Consider the following 21,647-nt stretch of genomic DNA (forward strand, 5'->3'; position numbering starts at 1 on the left):
AAGATAAATTTGTTTTCGCTCAAAACGATGCTTCTACTCAGTATTCAGCAAAGGGTCTAAATACTTAAGGCTGTGTGATATTTCAGTTTTGGTTTTTTAATAAAATCTGTAAAAAATCCAATAATCCAGTCTTTCTGTCAATATGGGGTGCTCTGTGTACATTGAGTAGATAAACACAGCTGCAATAACAGTTGAAAGTCCAACTAACAACAAAAGCATGATTTTTAGTACGTTTTGTCGTCGCTTGCGGCTGAGTATGCTACATACTGTCGGGGAGTCTGTTGTTAGTTAGAAGTGATCCGCATATCATCGAAATGTGGCTCGAAACAATAGGGCCGTATTGCCCCGGTCACTTCACTCGATTGTGAGATGTTCTCTTCTTCGAAAAGAGCTTCCGTGTCAGAAGGAGTGTCGGAAAAAAAAAAAAAAAAAAAAAAAATCAGAAAACCTCTGCTGTTCCAATCCCATTGCAGGTGCCAGTGTGACATCTGTAGATGACGTTGCAGGCAATATGGCTGCTACTTGGATGTCGAGTGAGACTTCCATAACTTTGCGCATGCATGACACTTTGCTATTTTTTTTTTCTGTATCAACATTGAAGTGAATAATGTTATATGTATTTTTCATTACAATATCTATTTTAGAATGTTTATAGGGATGTCATTTGGGCTTTAAGGAGGTCTTGATACATTGGGCAGAGAAGGTTTGTTGTTTGTCCTTGTTTGTTGCCAGGCACTGATTTACTCTAACATTACACGTAACATTTGTTTCTGGTAGAGGATCAAACTACGATGTTCTGCGGGGGGCAAATGATGGCAACCAGTTGGGCCATTATCCTCATCAATGGTGGTTAAGTACAGCAGTGCTGAGAGGATCAATGGTGTAGAGCTGACAGCATGTCTTTCATGAATGTGACAATCAAGACGAGGAAAAGCTACCGACACGCAATCCACCTGATTGCAACATTGATTGCCTCTAAACTAGCGTCAATGCTATTTTTTTTTTATAATTCCTCGAATTAAATGCTGAGCAAAGATGAACTAGATTAGTGATGCTAACTTCCTAGCACCACTTGATGACTGAAGGGAATCACTTAACCCTGTTTAGTACTCCAGGGCTGAAGACATGTTTACCTTTACTTGTTCGTACAGGAACTAAAACTATGACAACACAATACAAAAATTGCTGTTTCAATCAAAAAAAGATTAAAAGGCAAAGTAAAGACTGTGAGAATAATCTCTTAGAATAAAGAGTTTTGTTTTACAGATCATCATCAAACTTTGCTGCCATGCTGTGCCCATCCACAATGACAAAAATGAAATAGTCTTGCAATTTCGCAATGGTAATCTGCCATGTATTTGTGGTACAAATACGATAGGAATCAGAAAAAAAATCTCTTCAGAGGTGTTCCTTTTTTGTGGGTCTCCTCATGATAGACATGGCTTCTGGGGCAGAATTTTCAAATTGGCATTTGAAGATAAATGTCAAAACAACAAAATTTACAGCAAAATAGCAGACTTTTTGAGGTTTTTCATACTTGGGTCCTTTTTTTTGTGTGGGTCAACTCATGGTAGCTATGTCTGCCAAATTTCATGTTGTGGAGGCTATATCCTGAAGTTATACACACATATTTAGTTGAACCCAGAAGTTTACACACATATAGAAAGTCAATGTCTCTGAGTGGCCATCACAAAGCCCTGACCTGAATCCCATCGAAAATTTGTGGGAAGATCTGAAAAGGTGTGTGTGTGTGAGCAAGGCAACTGACAAACCTGACTCAGTTACACCAGCTCTGTTAGGAGGACTGGGCCAGGATTGCAGCAGAGTACTTTCAGAAGCTTCACATGGGCGCATTACCTTGACCAACTCCTTCTGAGGCCAGATTTGGATGGGCTCCACCTGCTGCGGTGTCTGTGTCTGGATACCGTATGTGTTCAGGAACACTTGCAGTCTACACGCGATTACAAAAAAAAAAAAATTGTGACATAAAATAATTCTTCTTACATAATACAGTTACTTGAAATTTTATTTTTTAAAATTCATTCCTTTACTATAGCACATACAGTTTATTAAACAGAGAGTTGTGTTGTGATCCCAATTGTGTGGTTGTGACTAGGAACAGGATTTGGGGGAAAAAACCCACAAACACACAGACAAACACTATACCTCTGGCTCTCAGCTATCAGTGAGACATGGACGACAACATCATTCTCTATGGGGCCCTGTGAGGGACAAAAACAAAAAGCTTCTGAGGTTGTTGTCCATATTAAAGACCTATTTGGAATTATATTATACATGTTTTAAGATAATTGTTGAAAATCTGCAAAGACTGAGAACTGTTTGGTACACAAAAGTGGAGGTACATTGTTAAACTGTTTTTAACTATTTCAGTTTTCCTGATTTTTTTTGTGGTGGCTAAAATGGAGACCATTTACAAACTTGGCCTTTCAGCATGAGTCGTTCCTCCCCAAACTATATAAAATTTGAGTGCCATCATTTTACATATGGCAATCCAGCTCAGTTGCGAGTTACCAAGTTATAGTTACTAGGCAAATTTCTACAACTACAGCGTGCAGTTAGCTAGCTAGTTAGCAATGCCTACAGGCTAAATATGCGGCATCCCTCAATGCTACAAGTCACAGAAGAGCATTTGCTGTGTCGTCACCAAATGGTTGGCAGAAAGCTTATTGAACTCAATAGCTGACCACAAGTTATCAGGTTATTCATGCTTATTTTTGTTAATTAATAAATGGTAGTGTTGTGTTGGATTATGGGCTGTACATAAATTGTCAATCAAGGATTCTTTGGGCTTTTACCACAGCCCAAAAATACGTGAAGCTCAATGAAACCTTATGTGCTGCCAGATAAGATAAAACTGGAAACATACTGACCAACCATGTTTTCTTTTGACAATTTGTAGCGTAAGGGAAAAGCACTTAACTTCTATCCATCCGTCCTTTTTCTGTAACATTTATTCACAGTAGGGTCACGGGCGTGCTGGAGTCTCTCTCAGCTATCTTTGGGCAAGAGGTGAGGTACACCCTTATCTGGCTGCCAGCCAACATATAAACAAATTTCCATCCACACTCACATTCACACCTGCAGGCAATTTAGGTTCTTCAATAAACCTACCACACATGTTTTTGGGATGTGGGAGGAAAATGGAGCAACTGGAAAAAAAAAAAAACACCCAGCCTCGTAAAGAACATGCAAACTCCACACAACTAAGGATTTGAACTCCAGTCCTCAGAAATGTGAGCTAACCAGTCGTTCATTGTACTGCCTGCTTAACTTGTTTTGCAATACAATATCGTATTCATATTGTTCATATTTAATGATATTCGGCACAAACAAAAAGATAAATCTCAGATTAGTTAATTACTTGCGCCTCACATTTAAATAGTTGATGCCACTGTTACATTTGGGGATATTTTACCTTTTAAGTAGGCCAACTACAGTATGCAATTACAAATGAATGTGACCATTATAATATGCAAATCTCGTATGGCGATGTTTCACCTTCTGAACATTTTCCAATCAACAATTGAATGAGAAGTACTTCTACAGTGAAGAAAAGAAGTATTTGAACACCTTGCTATATTGCAAGTTCTCCCACTTAGAAATCATGGAGGGGTCTGAAATTTTCATTGTAGGTGTATGTCCACTGTGATAAACATAATCTAAAAGTCACAATGTATGATTTTTTTCATGATTAACTTGTGTGATACACCTGAAGATGGGTCGTGGCTGGGTTTTTCAACATGACAATGACCCAAAGCACACAGCCAGGAATATGCTCCGTAAGAAGGCTATCAAGGTTCTGGCGTGGCCTAGCCAGTCTCCAGACCTAAACGCAACAGAAAATCTTTGGAGGGAGCTGAAACTCTGTGTTTCTCAGCTCAGCAACAGCCCAGAAACCTGTCTGATGTAGAGAAGATCTGTGTGGAGGACTGGGCCAAAATCCCTCTTGTAGTGTGTGCAAACCTGGTGAACAACTGCAGTAAACGTTTGACCTGTGTAATTGAAAACAAAGGCTACTGTTTCAAATATTAACATTGGTTTTCTCAAGTATTACTTACAACTATAATACTAATTTGCAGCTGTATCACACAAAAATCGTTAAAATCAAAATCATACATTGTGATTTCTGGATTTTTCTTTTTACATTATCTCTCTCACAGTGGACATGCACCTACGATGAAAATTTCAGACCCCTCCATGATTTCTAAGTGGGAGAACTCGCAATATGTGCATGTTACTCTATCCATCACAATGGCTCCCAGAAGTGATGATGCAATTGACAAACACAGCACGCTACACACTATACGTAATGGAAAGTAACACATAGCAATATGAGGAGCCAACTGACATTGGCAGTGTGAAAGTGTACATGTTTGAGCCGATCAAGAGGTCGGAACCTGACAGTGACAGACAGCAAGGGGCAGCCAAGTAGCAACTGTACAATATGAAAAGATAGTGGCTTCTCCGTTGATGTGACTTTATGTTAAAATCATGTCTTTTTATAGTCATGGCTTGAAATAATAGCATCCCTGGGGTATCAATAATTTTAACACATCTATAAACATTATAAATTATATTCATACGTTTCTGTGACACACCACAAGCTTTTACAGTACATAGTATTCCTAGATATTGTGTGTCCCTCGGTCGAGTAGTGTTCTAACACGGCACACAGAAAGTATTTGCCATGCCTGCTAGATTGTCATTTGGCAAAAGTATAGACAACTGCACTGAGAACGACTGTGTGGGTTTTTTTTCCTACTCTCCCGTGCATAGTAACCATAATATAGCTGCGGGTATATACAAGGAAACCCTAACCTCTTGTCTGCGCTGCTTCATAGCGGCAGCTGTGAGATTTAGTTCTCTTGCTGGTGATGAGGTCCGGATAGCCATACAAAAAATTGTTGGTGCGACAGCTCATTTTCAGCCTCTTCCTCTGTATCCAATGCTTTCTGCTAAGTCTTCCTCAAAACACAGCAGTTCAAAGTGATCAGCACAGAGTTTGGCTTGCTTGCTTTGCACCCATTACGGACTATGCTTCTTTTGCTGTAGATTGACTTTTCCTATCAACTGGTCAAGTATTCCTTTTTCACTTGGAAAGTCCAGAAAAAACTAATCCAGTTTCTGAAACAATTGTACAATGAAATGCCACAAAATTTACCTTTGTGACATCCTTAAATTATGACAACAAATAAAAGAGGATGGGAACGACCGCATGGGAGAATAGCACACAACGCTGAAGAAATAGGCTGTTTGGCTCATGTGACATCACAGTGCCGGATAGAGTCGAAGACCAGAAAGTGCTGGATGCAAAAAGTGTAAGGGTTATTCTTCATTATATTGATTGATTTCCCTCCTGCATATTTGCTATAAGGTGTGCCCTTGCCCATTTGCGGATCATCATTCTTGGCCCCGCATATTAGTGGATTTCGCACTCAAAGTTATTTTTGTTCAAAATGTACCGTATTTTCATGATCATAAGGTGCACTCAGAAGTCTTAAATTCTCTCCGAAATGGACGGGGCACATTATCATGTGGCGTGCCTTATATGCACGCTGATTTCCAAAATCTATAAATGTTGTTCTGTAACTTGTCCAATGAAGTACACATGAACACACTGGTTACATTGTTAGCATGCATCCTAGCATGTGTTTTCAAGTGTATGTAAGTTACCGTATGATGGTGCTCCCAAGGAAATGATGACCAATTGCAATTTTACATTTCTAAGCAGAAGAAGATGGAAGCATGCTGTGAGGATGTAAATAGCGTTTAAAGTGCATGTTTTTGGTTAATTATTTCTTCGGCCATTGTTTTGTTTGTTTTATTATTTGCTAGTTATTCTATTGTGTGGGCGGCACCATAGCGCAGCTGGAAAGCATTGTCCTCACGGTTCTGCGGTCCAGGGTTCAATCCCCGCCCCGCCTGTGTGGAATTTGCATGTTCTCCCCATGCCTGCGTAGGTTTTCTTCGAGCACTCCCGTTTCCTCCCACATCCCAAAAACATGGAACATTAATTGAAGACTTTAAATTGCCCCTAGGTGTGATTGTAAGTGCGATTGTTGTCCTAAGCAATGTTCTGTGCGATTGGCTGGCAACTAGTTCATGGTGTACCCTGCATTCCTGCCCGTTGACAGCTGGTATAGGCTTCAGCTCTTCTATGACCCTTGTGAAGATAAGCTGCTAAGAAAATAGATGGATGGATTTTATTCTGTTAGCTGTGGTGTGATAAGTTTAGTTTTGATCTGACACCTTGAGTGTAAACAACCTTTTCATTAATACACCACCACCATGCCAAACTCTCAGAGTTTGGGGGTCTTCTCACAAACTGTCTCCGACAACTGGACCCAAAAATTGAAAAAACAATGTAGTCTCATCAGTCCACAAACTGTTTCTCCATTTCTCTTTAGGCTAGTTGATGTGTTCTTTGGCAAACTGTAGCCTCGTTTTTTTTTTGTTTTTTTTTTTAAACAGAGGGTCTTTGCGGGAGATTCTTGTAAATAGATTAGCTTCACACAGATGTATTTTCACTGTCACAGAACTTACAAGTAACTCCAGTACGTCTTTGATCATCCTTGAGGTGATCATTGGGTGAGCTTTTGCCATTCTGGTTATTCCGCGATCCATTTTGATGGTTGTCTTCCGTTTTCTGCCACATGTCTGGTTTTTCTCTCTATTTTAGCTGAACAGCCAATTTTCAGTTATTCTCATACAATATCTTCTATATATTCGTTTGTTTCCCGTCATCTTGTGTTAGACGACAGCCATTCACAAACCCTGACTTGTTGGCAGCAATCTTCAATCATTGAAACGGAAAAGTTTCCATTGAGTGCATCTCCGTTTCAAGGTCATGTTGGCTCCCAGTGTGGAAGCATGGCATTACAAAGGAATTAAAAAAAAAAAAGACTTTCACACAAAGTTGATGCAACAGAACGCACTCCCATTCCTCCCATCTCCCCCGCCGCTCTCTCCATCTTCATGTGAAGTGAAATATAATCCCCTTCCTTTTATGCCCCCGGCAGCTGTGTGCCAGCACACAGAGATTCATATTTTTGATGAGGGCATTTGAACGTGTCACCGGTTTAACATCAAAGAAATGTTAAGTCATGGAAGGTGGGACGGCAAGGGTTCTGGATGTTTTGAAGGGATTGTAGGATGAGCTTGTGTAGTGGTAGAGTCAGTAAAAGATGGAAGAGCTTTTAAGGGCCACTGTCATGAAATGGAGGCTTTTTAGTATGTTATTAATGAAAAAACGTCAGCCAATATGTACCCATGTGTTTTTTCACCACAAAACATGATTTTGACGTATACCGCTTTTTGTAACTCCCGCCATGAAAACCCTCTCGAGGGAAGAAGCAGGAAGTGACATAAAGGACATCGGCGCCTCCAAGTGGACTCGTTTGTTTCCATTAGTTTTACCTCCGGGAAGGTAGCTCGTTGTTACTTCGTGTTAGTCAAAATGCCGGCTCATTGCATTGCTGAACATTGCTTGAACACTCGGGAGAATGGATTTACCCTTCATAAGTTTGCAAGCGACCCGGTTCGTTGTGAAAAATGGATTGCACGGGTGTAGAGGACGAGAGCTTTGTGGGTTCCAAATAACAGGTAGGCAGTAATGCGCCCCGGCTCGATGGTGTTCAACAAGTACTGCGGCGCCTTTGAACATCCCCCTAAAAGCAGCATGGCTCGCCCCTGCTGCACTGTGTTGCTCAGTACTGCGGCGTCTGTGAACAACCCTCTAAAGCAGCACGGCTCCATAAGCCACACCAGCCGGCTGCAATGAGCCTGGCTCATCTCCGCGCGGAAGTGGATCAGACGGGGATGCGGTTTGGACGTGATCGCATATCATCTGAATATGGCTCGAAAGAATATTATAATATTGCCCCGGTAACTTCACTCGGTTGTGTGGTGTTCTCCTTTTCGAAAAGAGCTTCCGTGTCAGAAGGGGCGCGTTTGTCTCCCATAGTTGGGGTACACTGCGTGTTTTCATTAGCGAATGTCCGGGTGACATGTCACGGACGAAGGACGCAGCCAATATGGCGACCACTTGGATATCGTAGAATGACACTTCTGCAACTTTGCGCATGGATAACCCGCTCTCCGCTCACAATTATTTTTTTCGTACAGACATTGAAGTGAATAATGTTATATGTATTTTTAATTACAATATCTATTTTAGAATGTTCACAGGGATGACACTTGGGCTTTAAGGGTGATGCAGCAACAGTGGACATACATTAAGTATTCATAGAAAATATCCATGTATGGAAGTCATATACAGGACATAGTGTTGAATAGGGGCATAAACTAAAGGCATATATTAGTATAATTGATAGTATGGGCAGTCTTAAGTAACATAAATGATAGTAAAAATTAAATCTAAATGATTATAATCGATAGTATGAATTATGTCTAAAATTAGAGCTCAGGTAAAAGTCCATGAAAAAGATATACCATAAAGGTCCACTAGATGGTGATAAAGTAAAGGCCTAACAGGTCACGACGTGTCTCTGACATGCTGATATTCATTTGCTACTTTAATGTATATAAACAAACATATTTAATAAGTAACAGCTTATTACTAATACTTTTGGTCACTAAGAGTTAGGAACTCAAAATTATCTGTGCCCACACAGGTGCAGTTGAAGCCATAATTTACATCCACAGTTCAAAAATACATTTCATTTTTTGTCTCAGCAGACTGCTGTTTTTTTGGTCACATTGAACTGCTATTATTTAAACACTTTTGAATCTTCAAATCAAAATTTGAAACCCAAACACTCATTTAAAACCTCCAGTGAAATTATAACCCTTGCTGAGGGTGGCGTGATGCTAGGTGGACGCCCTACAACTGGAGGGTCACCAGTATCACTGTTCATGTGCATGTTGTCGTGTCCCTGAGCAAGACTTTAAACCCACATCACCATTATTGAACGTGGTTAGATCTTTTGTGATGGTTTGAGGCGCTGTAGGGTCAGAATGGCAGTCACGCTCCCATCAGACTGCTTACCACCATCAGGGTGTGAATGAATAATGTGGGCATATGCGAAGTATCTTTGAGTGCCTTTAAAAGTGCTATATAAATCGTATGCATTATTATTATTGTTTTATTGATGAATTAAACCTTAAACCTGGCTTAATACTTTAAGTTGAAACCATTGCACTGACCTGAAACAAATCTTGCTAGATACCCCAAACCATGCTTGAAACCCTAATTCTTGTTTAAACCTGAAAGCGGTCTTAAAATTGTAACAGTCAAACCAAAACTCCGGCTTTGAACCCTAATATTAAAAGTGGAAACCTGAATTAGCTTGAAAAGCAGAGTTCAAACACCAACCCATGTTTGGAATCCTAAACCAAGCTTGAAACCTTACTTTGACATATTAATCTTGGATTACGTTTTTATTTCCAATATTTGGAAACATTGATTTTAGCATCCTGGAACCTGTTGTGTTCAAACACTCAGATTTCACTGCATGATGTGTCCCTCCAGCTGAGGCTATCATAGGTTGGCTCATAGCATATATCCCATAATCATCTGCCATGATGCATCTCCATGCTGGGGGGCAGTAGCACAAGAATCAAGCCCAGCAAGTGTTTTCTTCCACTATCAAGACTGTGATGTGTGAGCCGTAACCATGGCAATGGTGCAGGCTGTCTTAGGATGGTGACAGAAAATAAACGTGGGGCAAAATCTATCATGGCGTGGACCACTCCTTGGAAAACACAAATGCAGTAGGTGCCACCAGGAATGGCAAAACATGTAACGTGTTCAAAAGCATCCAGCATTAAAGACAATATGAACAACACATGAATATATACAGTATGACACTACATAATGTGCATGTGTTTTTTTTCCTCTATTTTTGGAAGATGCTAACATAAGACAGCCTTTTGCTACTGGCAACGCATTGACAGTAGGTGATTAATACTAACTACATCTTTGTTGTGCAAAGAAAATGACCTCAAAATTGAAATACACAGGAAAAAATAAACATAACCAAGAAAAGAACAATAATTTTATGCATCTTTAACTCCAACATATACAAATTTTCAGCTACAACTAGCTCTGCAGTGTATTTTTGGTGTCACCGGAATGAGAATTATTCAATTATAATAATAGCATATAAGTAATCACGTGTACGTGTGTATTCATAGCCTTAGCCCAGTGCTTTTAAGTAGTAGTCGCAGAGCTTCACCTTTTCTATATTTTGATGTCACGGTTGTGGGTGGAAAAAGGCTGTTATATGTCTGGCATTGCAAAATAAAACTGGTCATCCAATTGAATCAGTAAGCATCACGTGCCAGTAATAGCGAGTGCTAGTTTTACAGTGGTATTATTTTCAATGCCTTATATGCCATTTTATATGCTATTTATGTGATACAATGTGACAGTGTTTTGAATATGTTATTTAGAACACGTGGCGGCACACGGACAAATGAAGACGACTACGCCTTCACGTGCGATCGCTTCATTTCCTCTCAGCGGCCTTTTTATGCGCCACTCCATGAGACGCATCGACGCCCCTCAAGCTAAATGAACTGGAACACGTTACAATGAGCTCCATGCAGGGGCTCACTCTCACTCACTCTCAAACACACACACTCTCAAACACACACACACACACACACACACACACACACACACCACACACACACACACGCAATCAATCATGGTGATGCATCCAGTGTGTTATATAACAAAACACAGTGACACCAAGTGGGTAAGATAAATGCTATGGCGTGGCTCAAAATCATCCATTGATTCCCTTTTGGAGTGAGAATACCAGTTTTTTTTTTTTTTTAACAGGGATTTTATGAAATTGGACAAAATGGCTGAAAATTGCAACTTCTTACAAATTGGCTGAGTTACTGTTCATTTTCATGCTTTGGGTACTGAGCAAACTTCTACATCCTGGACAATCATACAGATGCTCTCGAAATTCTGCAGCAGAGGGGGAGCTCTTTCTCAGGCTTATTTAGTTTAGCTTTCGGAAACAACGATTAAGATGATCTTTCATACATAATTCCCCACTAGGTGTGCAATAATTATATATTTATATACATATTTCACAAAGATAATCACTTGTATGCATTTTAACATCCATCCATTTTTTGAGCCACTTATCTTCACAAGCATCGCACGAGTATCCCAGCTATCTTCTGGTAGTTGACAAAGTACACCCCAAACTGGTTGCGAGCCAGTCGCAGGGCACATATAACCATTCACACTCACATTCACACTTATGGGCAATTTAGGTTCTTCAAATAACCTACTATGGATGTGGGAGGAGACTGGATTGCCAGGAGATAACCCACGTAGGCATGGGGAGAACATACAAACTACACACAGTCCTCAGAACTGGGAGGCAGACGCTATAACCAGTCGTCCACCATCCCCCCAAATTTTAACACATACAGTAGACTAGAAACTATTTCCATCATCTAGATTCATGACTCCTGTACTTGGTGTTTAAACTGACATGAATGTCCAAAATCTACATGCACTGATGTACAGTTGAAGCCAGAAATTTGCATACACAGTGCAAAAATACACATTTCATTTTTTGTCTCACTGTCTGAAGTCAATCAGACTAAACCTACCCTGTTTCAGGTCAGTCAGGATCACCCAAATTAATGATTTTGATAAATGATTTTGTTAAGTGCCACAGAATTTCTTAGAGAATTGTATCTTATTTTCTTTGAGGTCAAACATTTTACCTTTACCCTAACAAATGTTGTTCTTATTATTGTATTTCAATGTAAATGAATGAATGAATGAACATTTGTGTGATTTTTTTTATCCATGCATCCATTTTCTGAGTCGTTTATCCTCAAAACGGTTGTGGGAATGCTGGAGCCTATCTTAGCTGTCAGCGGGCAGGAGGCTGGGTACACCCTGAAAGAAATGGTTGCCAGCCAATCGCAGGGCACACAAACAGTCGCACTGAGAATCACACGTTGGGGCAATTTAGAGTGTCCAATTAATGTAATTTTGGGATGTGGGAGGAAACTGGAGTGCCAGGAGAAAAGCCATGCAGGCACGGGGAGAACATGCAAACTCCACACAGGCTGGGCCAGGATTTGAACCCCTGTACTTAAAACTGTGACGTTATCGCTCTACAGCTGCGTCACCATGCAATTTTTTTTATATCAAGTTTTTTTTCTATAAAAGATTCTTGAAAAAAATCTAACTACGTTTACATCATATTTAAATGTGAAATATTTTTCATTATTAAAATTAGATATTTAAAAATGCTATTTTTTAAAATTCTCATTTTTCTGAGGAATATGTACACTTTCTGATTTTCATGTTGGTTGCAGCTTTATCTCACAAAATTGTCGTCTTCAAGGAAAAACTCTGGAACTTTAACTCTGGAGACAGTGAAAACATTGAAGCTGACCTGGTTGGAGTATCGCATGCTGACATTGCGTTGGTCCTGTCGAGGAACGTAGCGATGGATGGGGTCAATGTCCTTGGGGCTTATTAGTTCGTCAACTGGCACACACAGAAACAGACCCACATTATGTTATCATCTCACTTTATGAAATGGAAAAGAACAATCGTTGTTACACAAATTGTGAATTTCACCCTAGTGTGACTAATAAAAGTTATATTCTTATAGTAAGGGTTGGGCATCAAAAATTGAGAATTGTTTGGAACTGTGACTAATGTTCCGGTTCCCCTGGAATCTTATAAATTTAAAAATTCTCAGTTTCGATCCTTAGTCCCCCGGCCACAAAGAAGTGGAGGAAACCAACGAAGAAGCAGTGAAAACCAACAGAGAACGCAGACAAAGACGTACTAGTGCCCAATGGCAGCAACGAACAAAAGTGTGGCTTAACTGTGTGTGAAAGTTAATGGCCACTCAAACTCAGTCCAACACTTGGAATAAGATTTAAATTGGGGGCTTTCACAATGTGTAGGGTCTGATGCCGTTCAAGCCTCAGCCTACGCCGCGTGGACCTTCAGTGAAGTCAACTCTCAGTGAATTGGGTGAGTGAAACAACAAAATACGTCTATGGCAACACTGAGAAAGCTAACAAGGTAAATGGTTGCTTACACTTTTGCACTGATGGTTTTTAAAGTTTTTGCCTTTTAACCAATGTAAGAGTTGATGACAGAAAAAAATACCTTAACATTAAACTCCACCAGAGCAGCTTTATATGACAATGAATTGGGACAAAATTCACATAAACGTCTCAGGGGTGGAACAGTTGGCGGAAGGTGTCTGGTGTTCTATGTGACAGAAGAGTCTCTGCTAGGATGAAGGGCAAAGTTTATAAAACAGTGGTGAGGCCTCCCATGAAGTACGGATTAGAGACGATGGCACTGAAGAAACAACAAGAAGCAGAACTAGAGGTAGCAGAAATGAAAATGTTGAGGTTCTATCTTGGTGTGAACAGGTTGGACAGGATTAGAAATGACCTCATTAGAGGGAAAGCCAAAGTTGGATGTTTTGGAGACAATGTTAGAGAGAGCAGACTTCGATGGTTTGGACATGTCCAGAGGCGAGAGAGTTAGTATATTGGTAGAAGGGTGCTGAGGATGGAGCAGCCAGGCAAAAGAGCGAGAGGAAGACGAAAGAAAAGTTTGATGAATGTTGTGAGGGAGGACATGAGTTCAGTGGGTATTAGAGCGGAAGATGCACGAGATAGGCTTAGATGAAAAAAGATGACACACTGTGGCGACCCCTAACGGGATAAGCCGAAAGGAAAAGAAGTCTCACAGTATCACAAACATTAAGCTTGTGCCTCATCGGTGGGTAAGGAAAGGAATCAACATTCTATAGCATTTTGTTGCATCCATTGAAAAAATTGTTTTTTTTTGGTCCAGCCCTAGAAAAGAATCTGAATCAAGAACTGTTTGGAACCGGCATGGAAATAAGAAATCGGAATCAGGACCAAAATCGCTCAAATTCAAATAATGCCTAACCCTACTTATACTGTATATTTATTACATCTCCACGAATTTCTTTAAACCAAACTGGTTGGATATTTCTAACATGGGCGGCACGGTGGATGACTGCTTAGTGTTTGCCTCCCAGTTCTGGGGTTCAGGGTTCAAATCCAGGCCCCCCCTGTGTGGAGTTTGCATGTTCTCCCCGTGCCTGCATGGGTTTTCTCCGGTTTCCTCCCTAAATCTTGCAAAATTCAAGCAATCAGCAAATATTTTTACCCTGTAGCAAAAGTCATGAGACTTTAATGATCATCGAAACTTGTCCATCTCTCTCTTTTATGACTCTGACAGCACTCTTTCAATAAGACTACAGTGACTTGTAAGGTAATAGCAAATATTGTGCATCTGCCACATTTTTTATAAGACCAGTGAATCTTATGACAGCTATTCAACCTTCTACTGTATTGATCCTACCTAGCAACTTGGCAATGTTGTAGAGGGCTTGGCCCCACAGGAAGAGCTTGCCGTCACGTCCAGAATTGCTGGGGAAGCGCTTCTGACTGCCATGCTTACTTTGCTCGGCCTCCACAAAGTCGGCGGGCACGTAGTAGTACTTGGGCACCACAGCATGGCCTGGAGAGAGACACACACCTCTGAGTCATCAGTATAGAGAAAATGATGTTATTTGACAAATCACTCAATGATTGTCTTGTGTACTTACCCTCATAAGACTGAAAGATGATGGGCTCAAGAAGGTCCTGGTACTCTTTCACCTGAGCCTGATTCCCTCTGAACACCCCTGCAACGCACACACACACATGCACACATTACTTTTTTACTTTCTCCGTCAACAAGATAAAATGTCAAGGTTGAAAGATCACATTATCATCTATTAAAACTAAATGCCAGTGGATTCAAAGAAGAAGTTTAAATAATTCCTTAAATGACATTTCTCCTGAGAACTTTTTAAATTTATTTCCAGGGCTTTCACTAAATTTCACACCTTCGTAAGTACTCTAAGTTCTTAGATAGAAAAGAATGTCATTCGTCTCAAGCTCTGGGCTCCCTGCTACCCAATCAAGGTGTGGATGTGAGGAGGCTTACCATCAATCATCATGAAGATGAAGAATATAGGAAACTCGCACTCGATCCCATCAAAGAGCTGTCGGGAGGCACAGAAACAAAAGAGGCTGAGGGCAAGGTTTTATTCCTTCTCTATTTCAGAGACGTGAAAAGGTCCACTTTTAAGTGGCCGACAGCTGAACTTTGAGGAAGAGAAGAGTATTTGGTCTGAGGCAGGAAGTGAAACATGCCAAAACATTATAGTGGAACCTAAACTCTGATAAGTTGCAATTTCCACAAATATTAAGCCTTTTTTTGATTTTAAATGTCAATAAAAAGTGGTTGGATGCGTTGGTGAAAAAGTGTTTAGTATAATCCTTTCAACATTAATGGTGCCTTCACAAATGTATATGAACGCACCCTGATACAGTCACATGTTGGCTTTTGAACTTTGTGCCGATAACGGTCTGGATAGTCCTTTTGGCCTTGACGGCACGGTGTCCACGATTTCTAAAAACAACTGTGGACTTGTCAGACCCCAGCACACTTATCCATTTTGCACCTCTCCATCTCAGATGACCTCGGACCCAGAGAAGCGGGCAGCGTAACTGTTTGGTGTTAATGTAGGGCTTTCACTTTGCATGGTAGCGTTTTAACTTGCATCTGTGGATGCACCTGCAAACTGTATGAACTGAAAATGGTTTTCTGAACTTTTTCTGAGGCTATTTGTCAATATCCTTAACACAATAATGCTGGTTTTCAGTGCAGTGCCAAATACAGGATTAAAGGTCTCGGGCAACGTTGTTGGATTTATGCTTACAAGAAAAGACTTCTATAGAATCCTCAAATCTTTTGACAATATGCTTTGTAGCTGATGAAATCACTAAATTCCTTGCAATTGTCAATTGAGATATTTTTCTTTAACTGTTGGACTATTTGCTCACAAGGTTGTTCACAAAGTGGTGAAACTCATCTATCCTTAATTGTGAATAACTGAGCCTTTCGAGGATGCTCCTTTTATATCCAATAATGGCACTCATCACCTGTTTCCAATAATCTCTTCACCTGTAGAATGTTCCAAAAAATGTTTTTTGAGGATTCTTCAACTTTCCTAGTCTTTTCCTGCCTTTGTCCAGATTTTTGGGAAAATGTTACAAGCATGAAATTCTAAATGAATGAATATTTTGAAAAACAAAATAATAATCAATAAAAACGCAATTAATATTCAAACTGATGAACATTTATATAATTGTCTTTGTAATGTACTCAATTTGTATTTCATTTGCAAATTACTGAATTCTATTGTGGCAGCAAGCCTCACAGTTTTGAGCATGCGAGTTCAAATTTGACCTTGGTTGTGTGGAGTTTACGTGTGAGCCCTGTGCCTTCATGTTTTTTTCCGGGTAATTTGGTTACCTCTCATATCCCAAAAACATGCATGGTAGGTTAAATGAGGACTCTAAATTGTCAAGAGGTCAGTGTGAATGGTCGTTTGTTTATATGTGCCCTGCAAATGGCTGATGACCAGTTCAGGGTGTAACTCGCCTCTTGCCCGAAGACTGCTGGGAAAGGCTCTCCCACCCTGCCAACCCTAGTGAGGATAAGGGTTACGGAAAAAGAATGAATGAATGTATTCTGAATCTATTTGTTTAACACAACGTACCAACATCATTGGAATTGGGGTTTGTACTTATAAGTTGTTTTTATCAAGGTGTTACAAAGTGTCAACACAATCACAACTACTATGCTAAATAGACGACTGACCTCCATCTTAATAAATTGCGAAGTTTACATATTTCGGCACATTTAATACATCTCTAAAACAGGTGTTCTGCATAAATGTACAGCGGTGGCATCTATAAACAGGTGTCCTGAATTCTTCAATCGCAATCATTTCAATCAGAATGATAAAGGTCTGCTTGTAAACCAAGCTCGTGTTACATAAACTGGTAGTTATAAATGCTCATGCACAAAACGTACGCTTGTATAAGAGCACATTCATCCATTTTTGAGCCGCTTATCCTCATGAGAGTGATGGGAGTGCAGGGTACACCCTGAACTGGTTGCTAGCCAATCGCAGGGCACATGGAGACAAACAACAGTCGGACTCACAAGGGTTAGCTAACCTTAACCTCGTGAGGATAGGTGGCTCAGAAAATGGATGGATGGTTAAATTGGTTAAATGGTTTTAACAATGCTTTTCGATTTCTTTTGTGAGTGTATACATATTGCTGATGGACGTGGGTGCTCAATAAAATCTCACCGAGGGCGCCATATTGAGTAGGGTTCTGTCTCTCTCCCAGATCATATTATACAATATACACAATACACTCTATAATGACAATGTGAAAAAAGTATATCTTCATGCTCTAACACAGGGAGTTGCATTAATGTCTTCAAATCACTGAGCACCCTGCTCTTCTAATGTTACCTCTTTTCATGAAGGTGCAGCCATGTGTGTCCTTTCAATGTGTTTCCACAGTGATAAGCGGTTGTCGAGGATGGAGGAGGATTTAAAAGGTGACATAAAAGAATGAAGAAGGTGATGGGAAGAGATAGAAGAAACAAGCTCAAGCCCGACGTCCATGGAGGTCCTTGGGTATTCTTGCGGTCGAGCGACTCGTCTGATTGGCCAAACTGTTAAAAGCTGCTGACAAATTCACTCCTAAACTAGGCAGTAGATGCTGACAACTTCACTCCTAATCTACACAGTGTCAGATGGCTTCGGGACTACCTTGTCTCTCATCGACTGCTAATATAATTCCAGAAAGCGAAGAAATTGCATAACTGTGGAATAATGTAGAGTGAAACCCCGCTATCCGTGGGGAATGCACCTTGCAACAAAGAAGCAAATATCTGTGAAAAATCAAGACCTCCTCCCACCCCCCAAAAAAGGGTTTGTATATATGTATGAATGATACACGATGGCAGCAACGGACTAAAAAAATCAGAAAGCATCAACACCATGCATCTACCATTGACAGAATCATGACCAGATGTTAGGGAATGCCTGTCACTTGTAACGGAAAAGCGAGTAGATGGGCAAGGAGTAACTGTGGCAAGAATATATAGAAAGATACTTTCATTTTCAGGTTAGACTTCGAGGACCACCAACAAAACTGGACTTCGTAAATGCATACATAAAAAACAAAAAAAAAACTATCAAACAAAACAAAATTAAGTTTCCACAAGATGGGACTTATGCAATTCTTTTGTAGCTCTGGCCTGAGCACAAAAATAGTCAACAGATGAGAATTTTAGTAATATCAAACGGTATTTAAGGTTTTAAATGCTGTTTGTTAGGGTTTATCCCTCCTATCTATAAACAAACTCACATTTTAATCAACTAACAAAGACAAAACAACTTGTGTCCTACCTTCATTTCAGCAGGTTTGTAGTATCGGCGGTCCTTGTCCTCGTTGGAGGTTCGGTATCCGTCACGCAGGAAGCGCTTGAAACCGTACTTGCCACGCAGCTTGCGGACAATTTTGTCCAGTGTCTGACTGTAGAGGGCGTCGTCGTCCACAGCGAAGGCAGGGTAGCTGATGGTTGGTAGTAAGGCTGCATCCGTGTTCTACCAAGTAAAACACATTTTTAAAATAAGTCTATAAGCATTGCCAAATGATTTAACCACAAGATATGGTCTAATTATTTTATCCTATTTATTATTTCTAGTCTAGTCCTGCCAATTTCCATTGTGCTCAGTTGTGGTTAACATCAATCGGTTAGGGAATGGATTGTAAAAGTCATAAACATTGCACACGTGACTGTATCTTGCAAACTCCATTTTGACTTGATTTTATTTTTTGGTTATTTTGTTTTATTATTTATTATGCAAGATGGTGGTTAAACTACTCAGAGCAATTAAATGACTAAGACAACTTACATTAGTTGACAAGGAGTGCATTGGACATTACGTCCTAGCTTGACTTATGCATTGATTCCAATTGCTGTGTTTATTTCTAGTTCCCATTTTTAAGAACAAAGGGGATGTTCAGAGCTGTGGGAACTATAGAGGAATAAAGTTGATGAGCCACACAATGAAGTTATGGGAAAGAGTAGTGGAGGCTAGACTCATGACAGAAGTAAGTATCTGCGAGCAACAGTATGGTTTCATGCCTAGAAAGAGTACCACAGATGCAATATTTGCCTTGAGGATGCTCGTGGAAAAGTACAGAGAAGGTCAGAAGGAGCTACATTGTGTCTTTGTGGATCTAGAGAAAGCTTATGACAGAGTACCAAGAGAGGAACTGTGGTACTGCATGTGTAAGTGTGGTGTGGCAGAGAAGTATGTTAAAATAGTACAGGAGATGTATGATGGCAGCAGAACAATGGTGAGGTGTGCCTTAGGTGTGACAGGAATTTAAGGTGGAGGTGGGACTGCATCAGGGATCAGCTCTGAGCCCCTTCCTATTTGCAGTGGTAATAGATAGGCTGACAGATGAGGTTAGACTGGAATCCCCTTGGACCATGATGTTCGCAGATGATATTGTGATATGCAGTGAAAGCAGGGACCAGGCGGAGGAACAATTAGAAAGATGGACACATGCACTGGAAAGGAGAGGAATGAAGATTAGCCGAAGTAAAACAGAATATATGTGCGTGAATGAGAAAAGTGGAGGGGGAAGAGTGAGGCTACAGGGAGAAGAGATAGCGAGGGTGGACGACTTCAAATATTTAGGGTCAACAATCCAGAGCAACGGTGAGTGTGGTAAGGAAGTGAAGAAACTGGTCCAAGCAGGTTGGAACAGCTGGCGAAAGGTGTCTGGTGTGTTATGTGACAGAAGAGTCTCTGCTAGGATGAAGGCCAAAGTTTACAAAACAGTGGTGAGGCCGGCCATGATGTACGGATTAGAGACGGTGGCACTGAAGAAACAACAGGAAGCAGAACTGGAGGTGGCAGAAATGAAGATGTTGAGGTGCTCGCTCGGAGTCACCAGGTTGGATAGGATTAGAAATGAGCTCATTAGAGGGACAGCCAAAGTTGGATGTTTTGGAGACAAGGTTCAAGAGAGCAGACTTCGATGGTTTGGACATGTTCAGAGGCGACAGAGTGAGTGTGTTGGTAGAATGGTGCTGAGGATGGAGCTGCCAGGCAAAAGAGCGAGAGGAAGACCAAAGAGAAGGTTTATGGATGTGGTGAGGGAAGACATGAGGGCAGTTGGGGTTAGAGAGGAAGATGCAGGAGATAGGCTAAGATGGCAAAAGATGACACGTTGTGGCGACCCCTAACGGGACAAGCCGAAAGGAAAAGAAGAAGAAGAAGAGCTGTGTTTATTTCTATTGTACAAGATGGCTGCAATTAATTACGGGCCAGAGAAGCAATCACATTAACATACAACATGGACATTACACGACTGACTGAGCCATGGGTTTTATTTTTGAATGTGTAGATTATTTCGAGCTTGTTTTATTTTTAAAGTGCATGGTTACAGTTTACTTGAATAACTGGTAAGAGGAGCAATAAAATTATTCATATGATGCTATTTTGGGCTTGGGCATGCACTTGTAGAGATATTCATGATAAGCACCACCTTGCCTGATAGATATAAACAGACTCACTCAAAATAATCTATAAATAAAAAACAAACAAGCGGCACGGTGGTGCAACTGGTAAGACCGTCTGCCTCACTGTTCTGAGGACCGTTTTTATAATCCCAGCCTGAGCCTGTGTGGAGTTGGGATTTTCTCCTTGTATCTGCTAGGCTTTTCTCCGAATACCCAGGTTTTCTGCCACATCCCAAAAACATGCATTAATTAGAGAGTCTAAATTACAAGTAGCTGTGAATGTGTGTGTGAATGGTTGTTTTTTTATGTGTGCCCTGCAATTGGCTGGCAAGCAGTTCGAGGTGTAACCCGCCTGCCTGATTTTAGCTGGTATAGGCTCCAGCACTCTTGTGACCCTTGTGAGGATAAGCGGCTCAAAAAATTGATTAAAAATACGCAAAAAAAACCAGGTACATGCACATGTGCAATGTCATGTCATATGATTAATGAAATTGTTCCAGTCCCCAGTTGATGATGACAACTTCCACATTGGAGAACAAAAACAAACAGAATGACGAGAGACATTCCATCCATCCTTTTTCTTGGCTGTGTATCCTGACAAGGGTCGCGGGAGTGCTGGAGCCTATCCCAGCTGTCAACGGGCAGGAGGCAGGGTACATCCTCAATTGGTTGCAGGCCAATCGCAGGGCACATTGAGACAAACAGCTGCACTCACAATCACATCTTTGGGCAATTTCGAGTCTCCAATTAATGTTGCATGTTTTGGGGATGTGGGAGAAAACCCACGCAGGCACGGTGAGAACTGGCAAATTCCACACAGGCGGGGCGGGGATCGAACCCTGGACCTCAGAACTGTGAGGACAACACTTTACAGCTGAGCCACCTTACCACCAAGAGATATTCCATAGACTGAAAAAATTCAAGTTCTCGGTCTCTCGTGTGAACATGTCATATACGTGTCACATGATCCGTAAGATTGTTGCTCCCTGGAGTTATTGATGATAATGCCACCTAGGACAATGGAAATAAACATAACAACTAGGAATAATGACCACTGTTAAAAGAAAAAAGCCCATGTCCCTTGCTATTGGGTTGTGCCTTTCCATTCCCGAGGCAGGTGGTCGATTGTGGAGCGAAATGAAATATTGAATTCCAATCC

The 21,647-nt window shown here is 40.7% G+C and overlaps 1 protein-coding gene across 8 annotated transcripts in view; it reads right to left on the reverse strand.

The window, feature by feature from the left end:
- The window catches only part of phkb (phosphorylase kinase, beta), a 96,002-nt gene that overhangs the window by 32,667 nt on the left and 41,688 nt on the right, over positions 1-21,647 (reverse strand). For all 8 annotated transcript variants that reach the window (XR_009794249.1, XM_061814833.1, XM_061814829.1 and 5 more), the window contains 7 exons: positions 18,357-18,554; positions 15,023-15,080; positions 14,640-14,717; positions 14,393-14,551; positions 12,423-12,517; positions 2,167-2,222; positions 1,858-1,951 (listed from right to left, as the gene is read on the reverse strand). Coding sequence is in view for 7 of the 8 variants with exons in the window: in XM_061814833.1 (XP_061670817.1) it covers positions 1,858-1,951; positions 2,167-2,222; positions 12,423-12,517; positions 14,393-14,551; positions 14,640-14,717; positions 15,023-15,080; positions 18,357-18,554 (738 nt within the window). In the remaining variant the exon portion in view is untranslated. The remainder of the gene's footprint in view (positions 1-1,857; positions 1,952-2,166; positions 2,223-12,422; positions 12,518-14,392; positions 14,552-14,639; positions 14,718-15,022; positions 15,081-18,356; positions 18,555-21,647) is intronic.

Source organism: Syngnathoides biaculeatus, chromosome 3, assembly GCF_019802595.1.
Source record: "Syngnathoides biaculeatus isolate LvHL_M chromosome 3, ASM1980259v1, whole genome shotgun sequence".
In the NCBI taxonomy this organism is placed as follows: domain Eukaryota; kingdom Metazoa; phylum Chordata; class Actinopteri; order Syngnathiformes; family Syngnathidae; genus Syngnathoides; species Syngnathoides biaculeatus.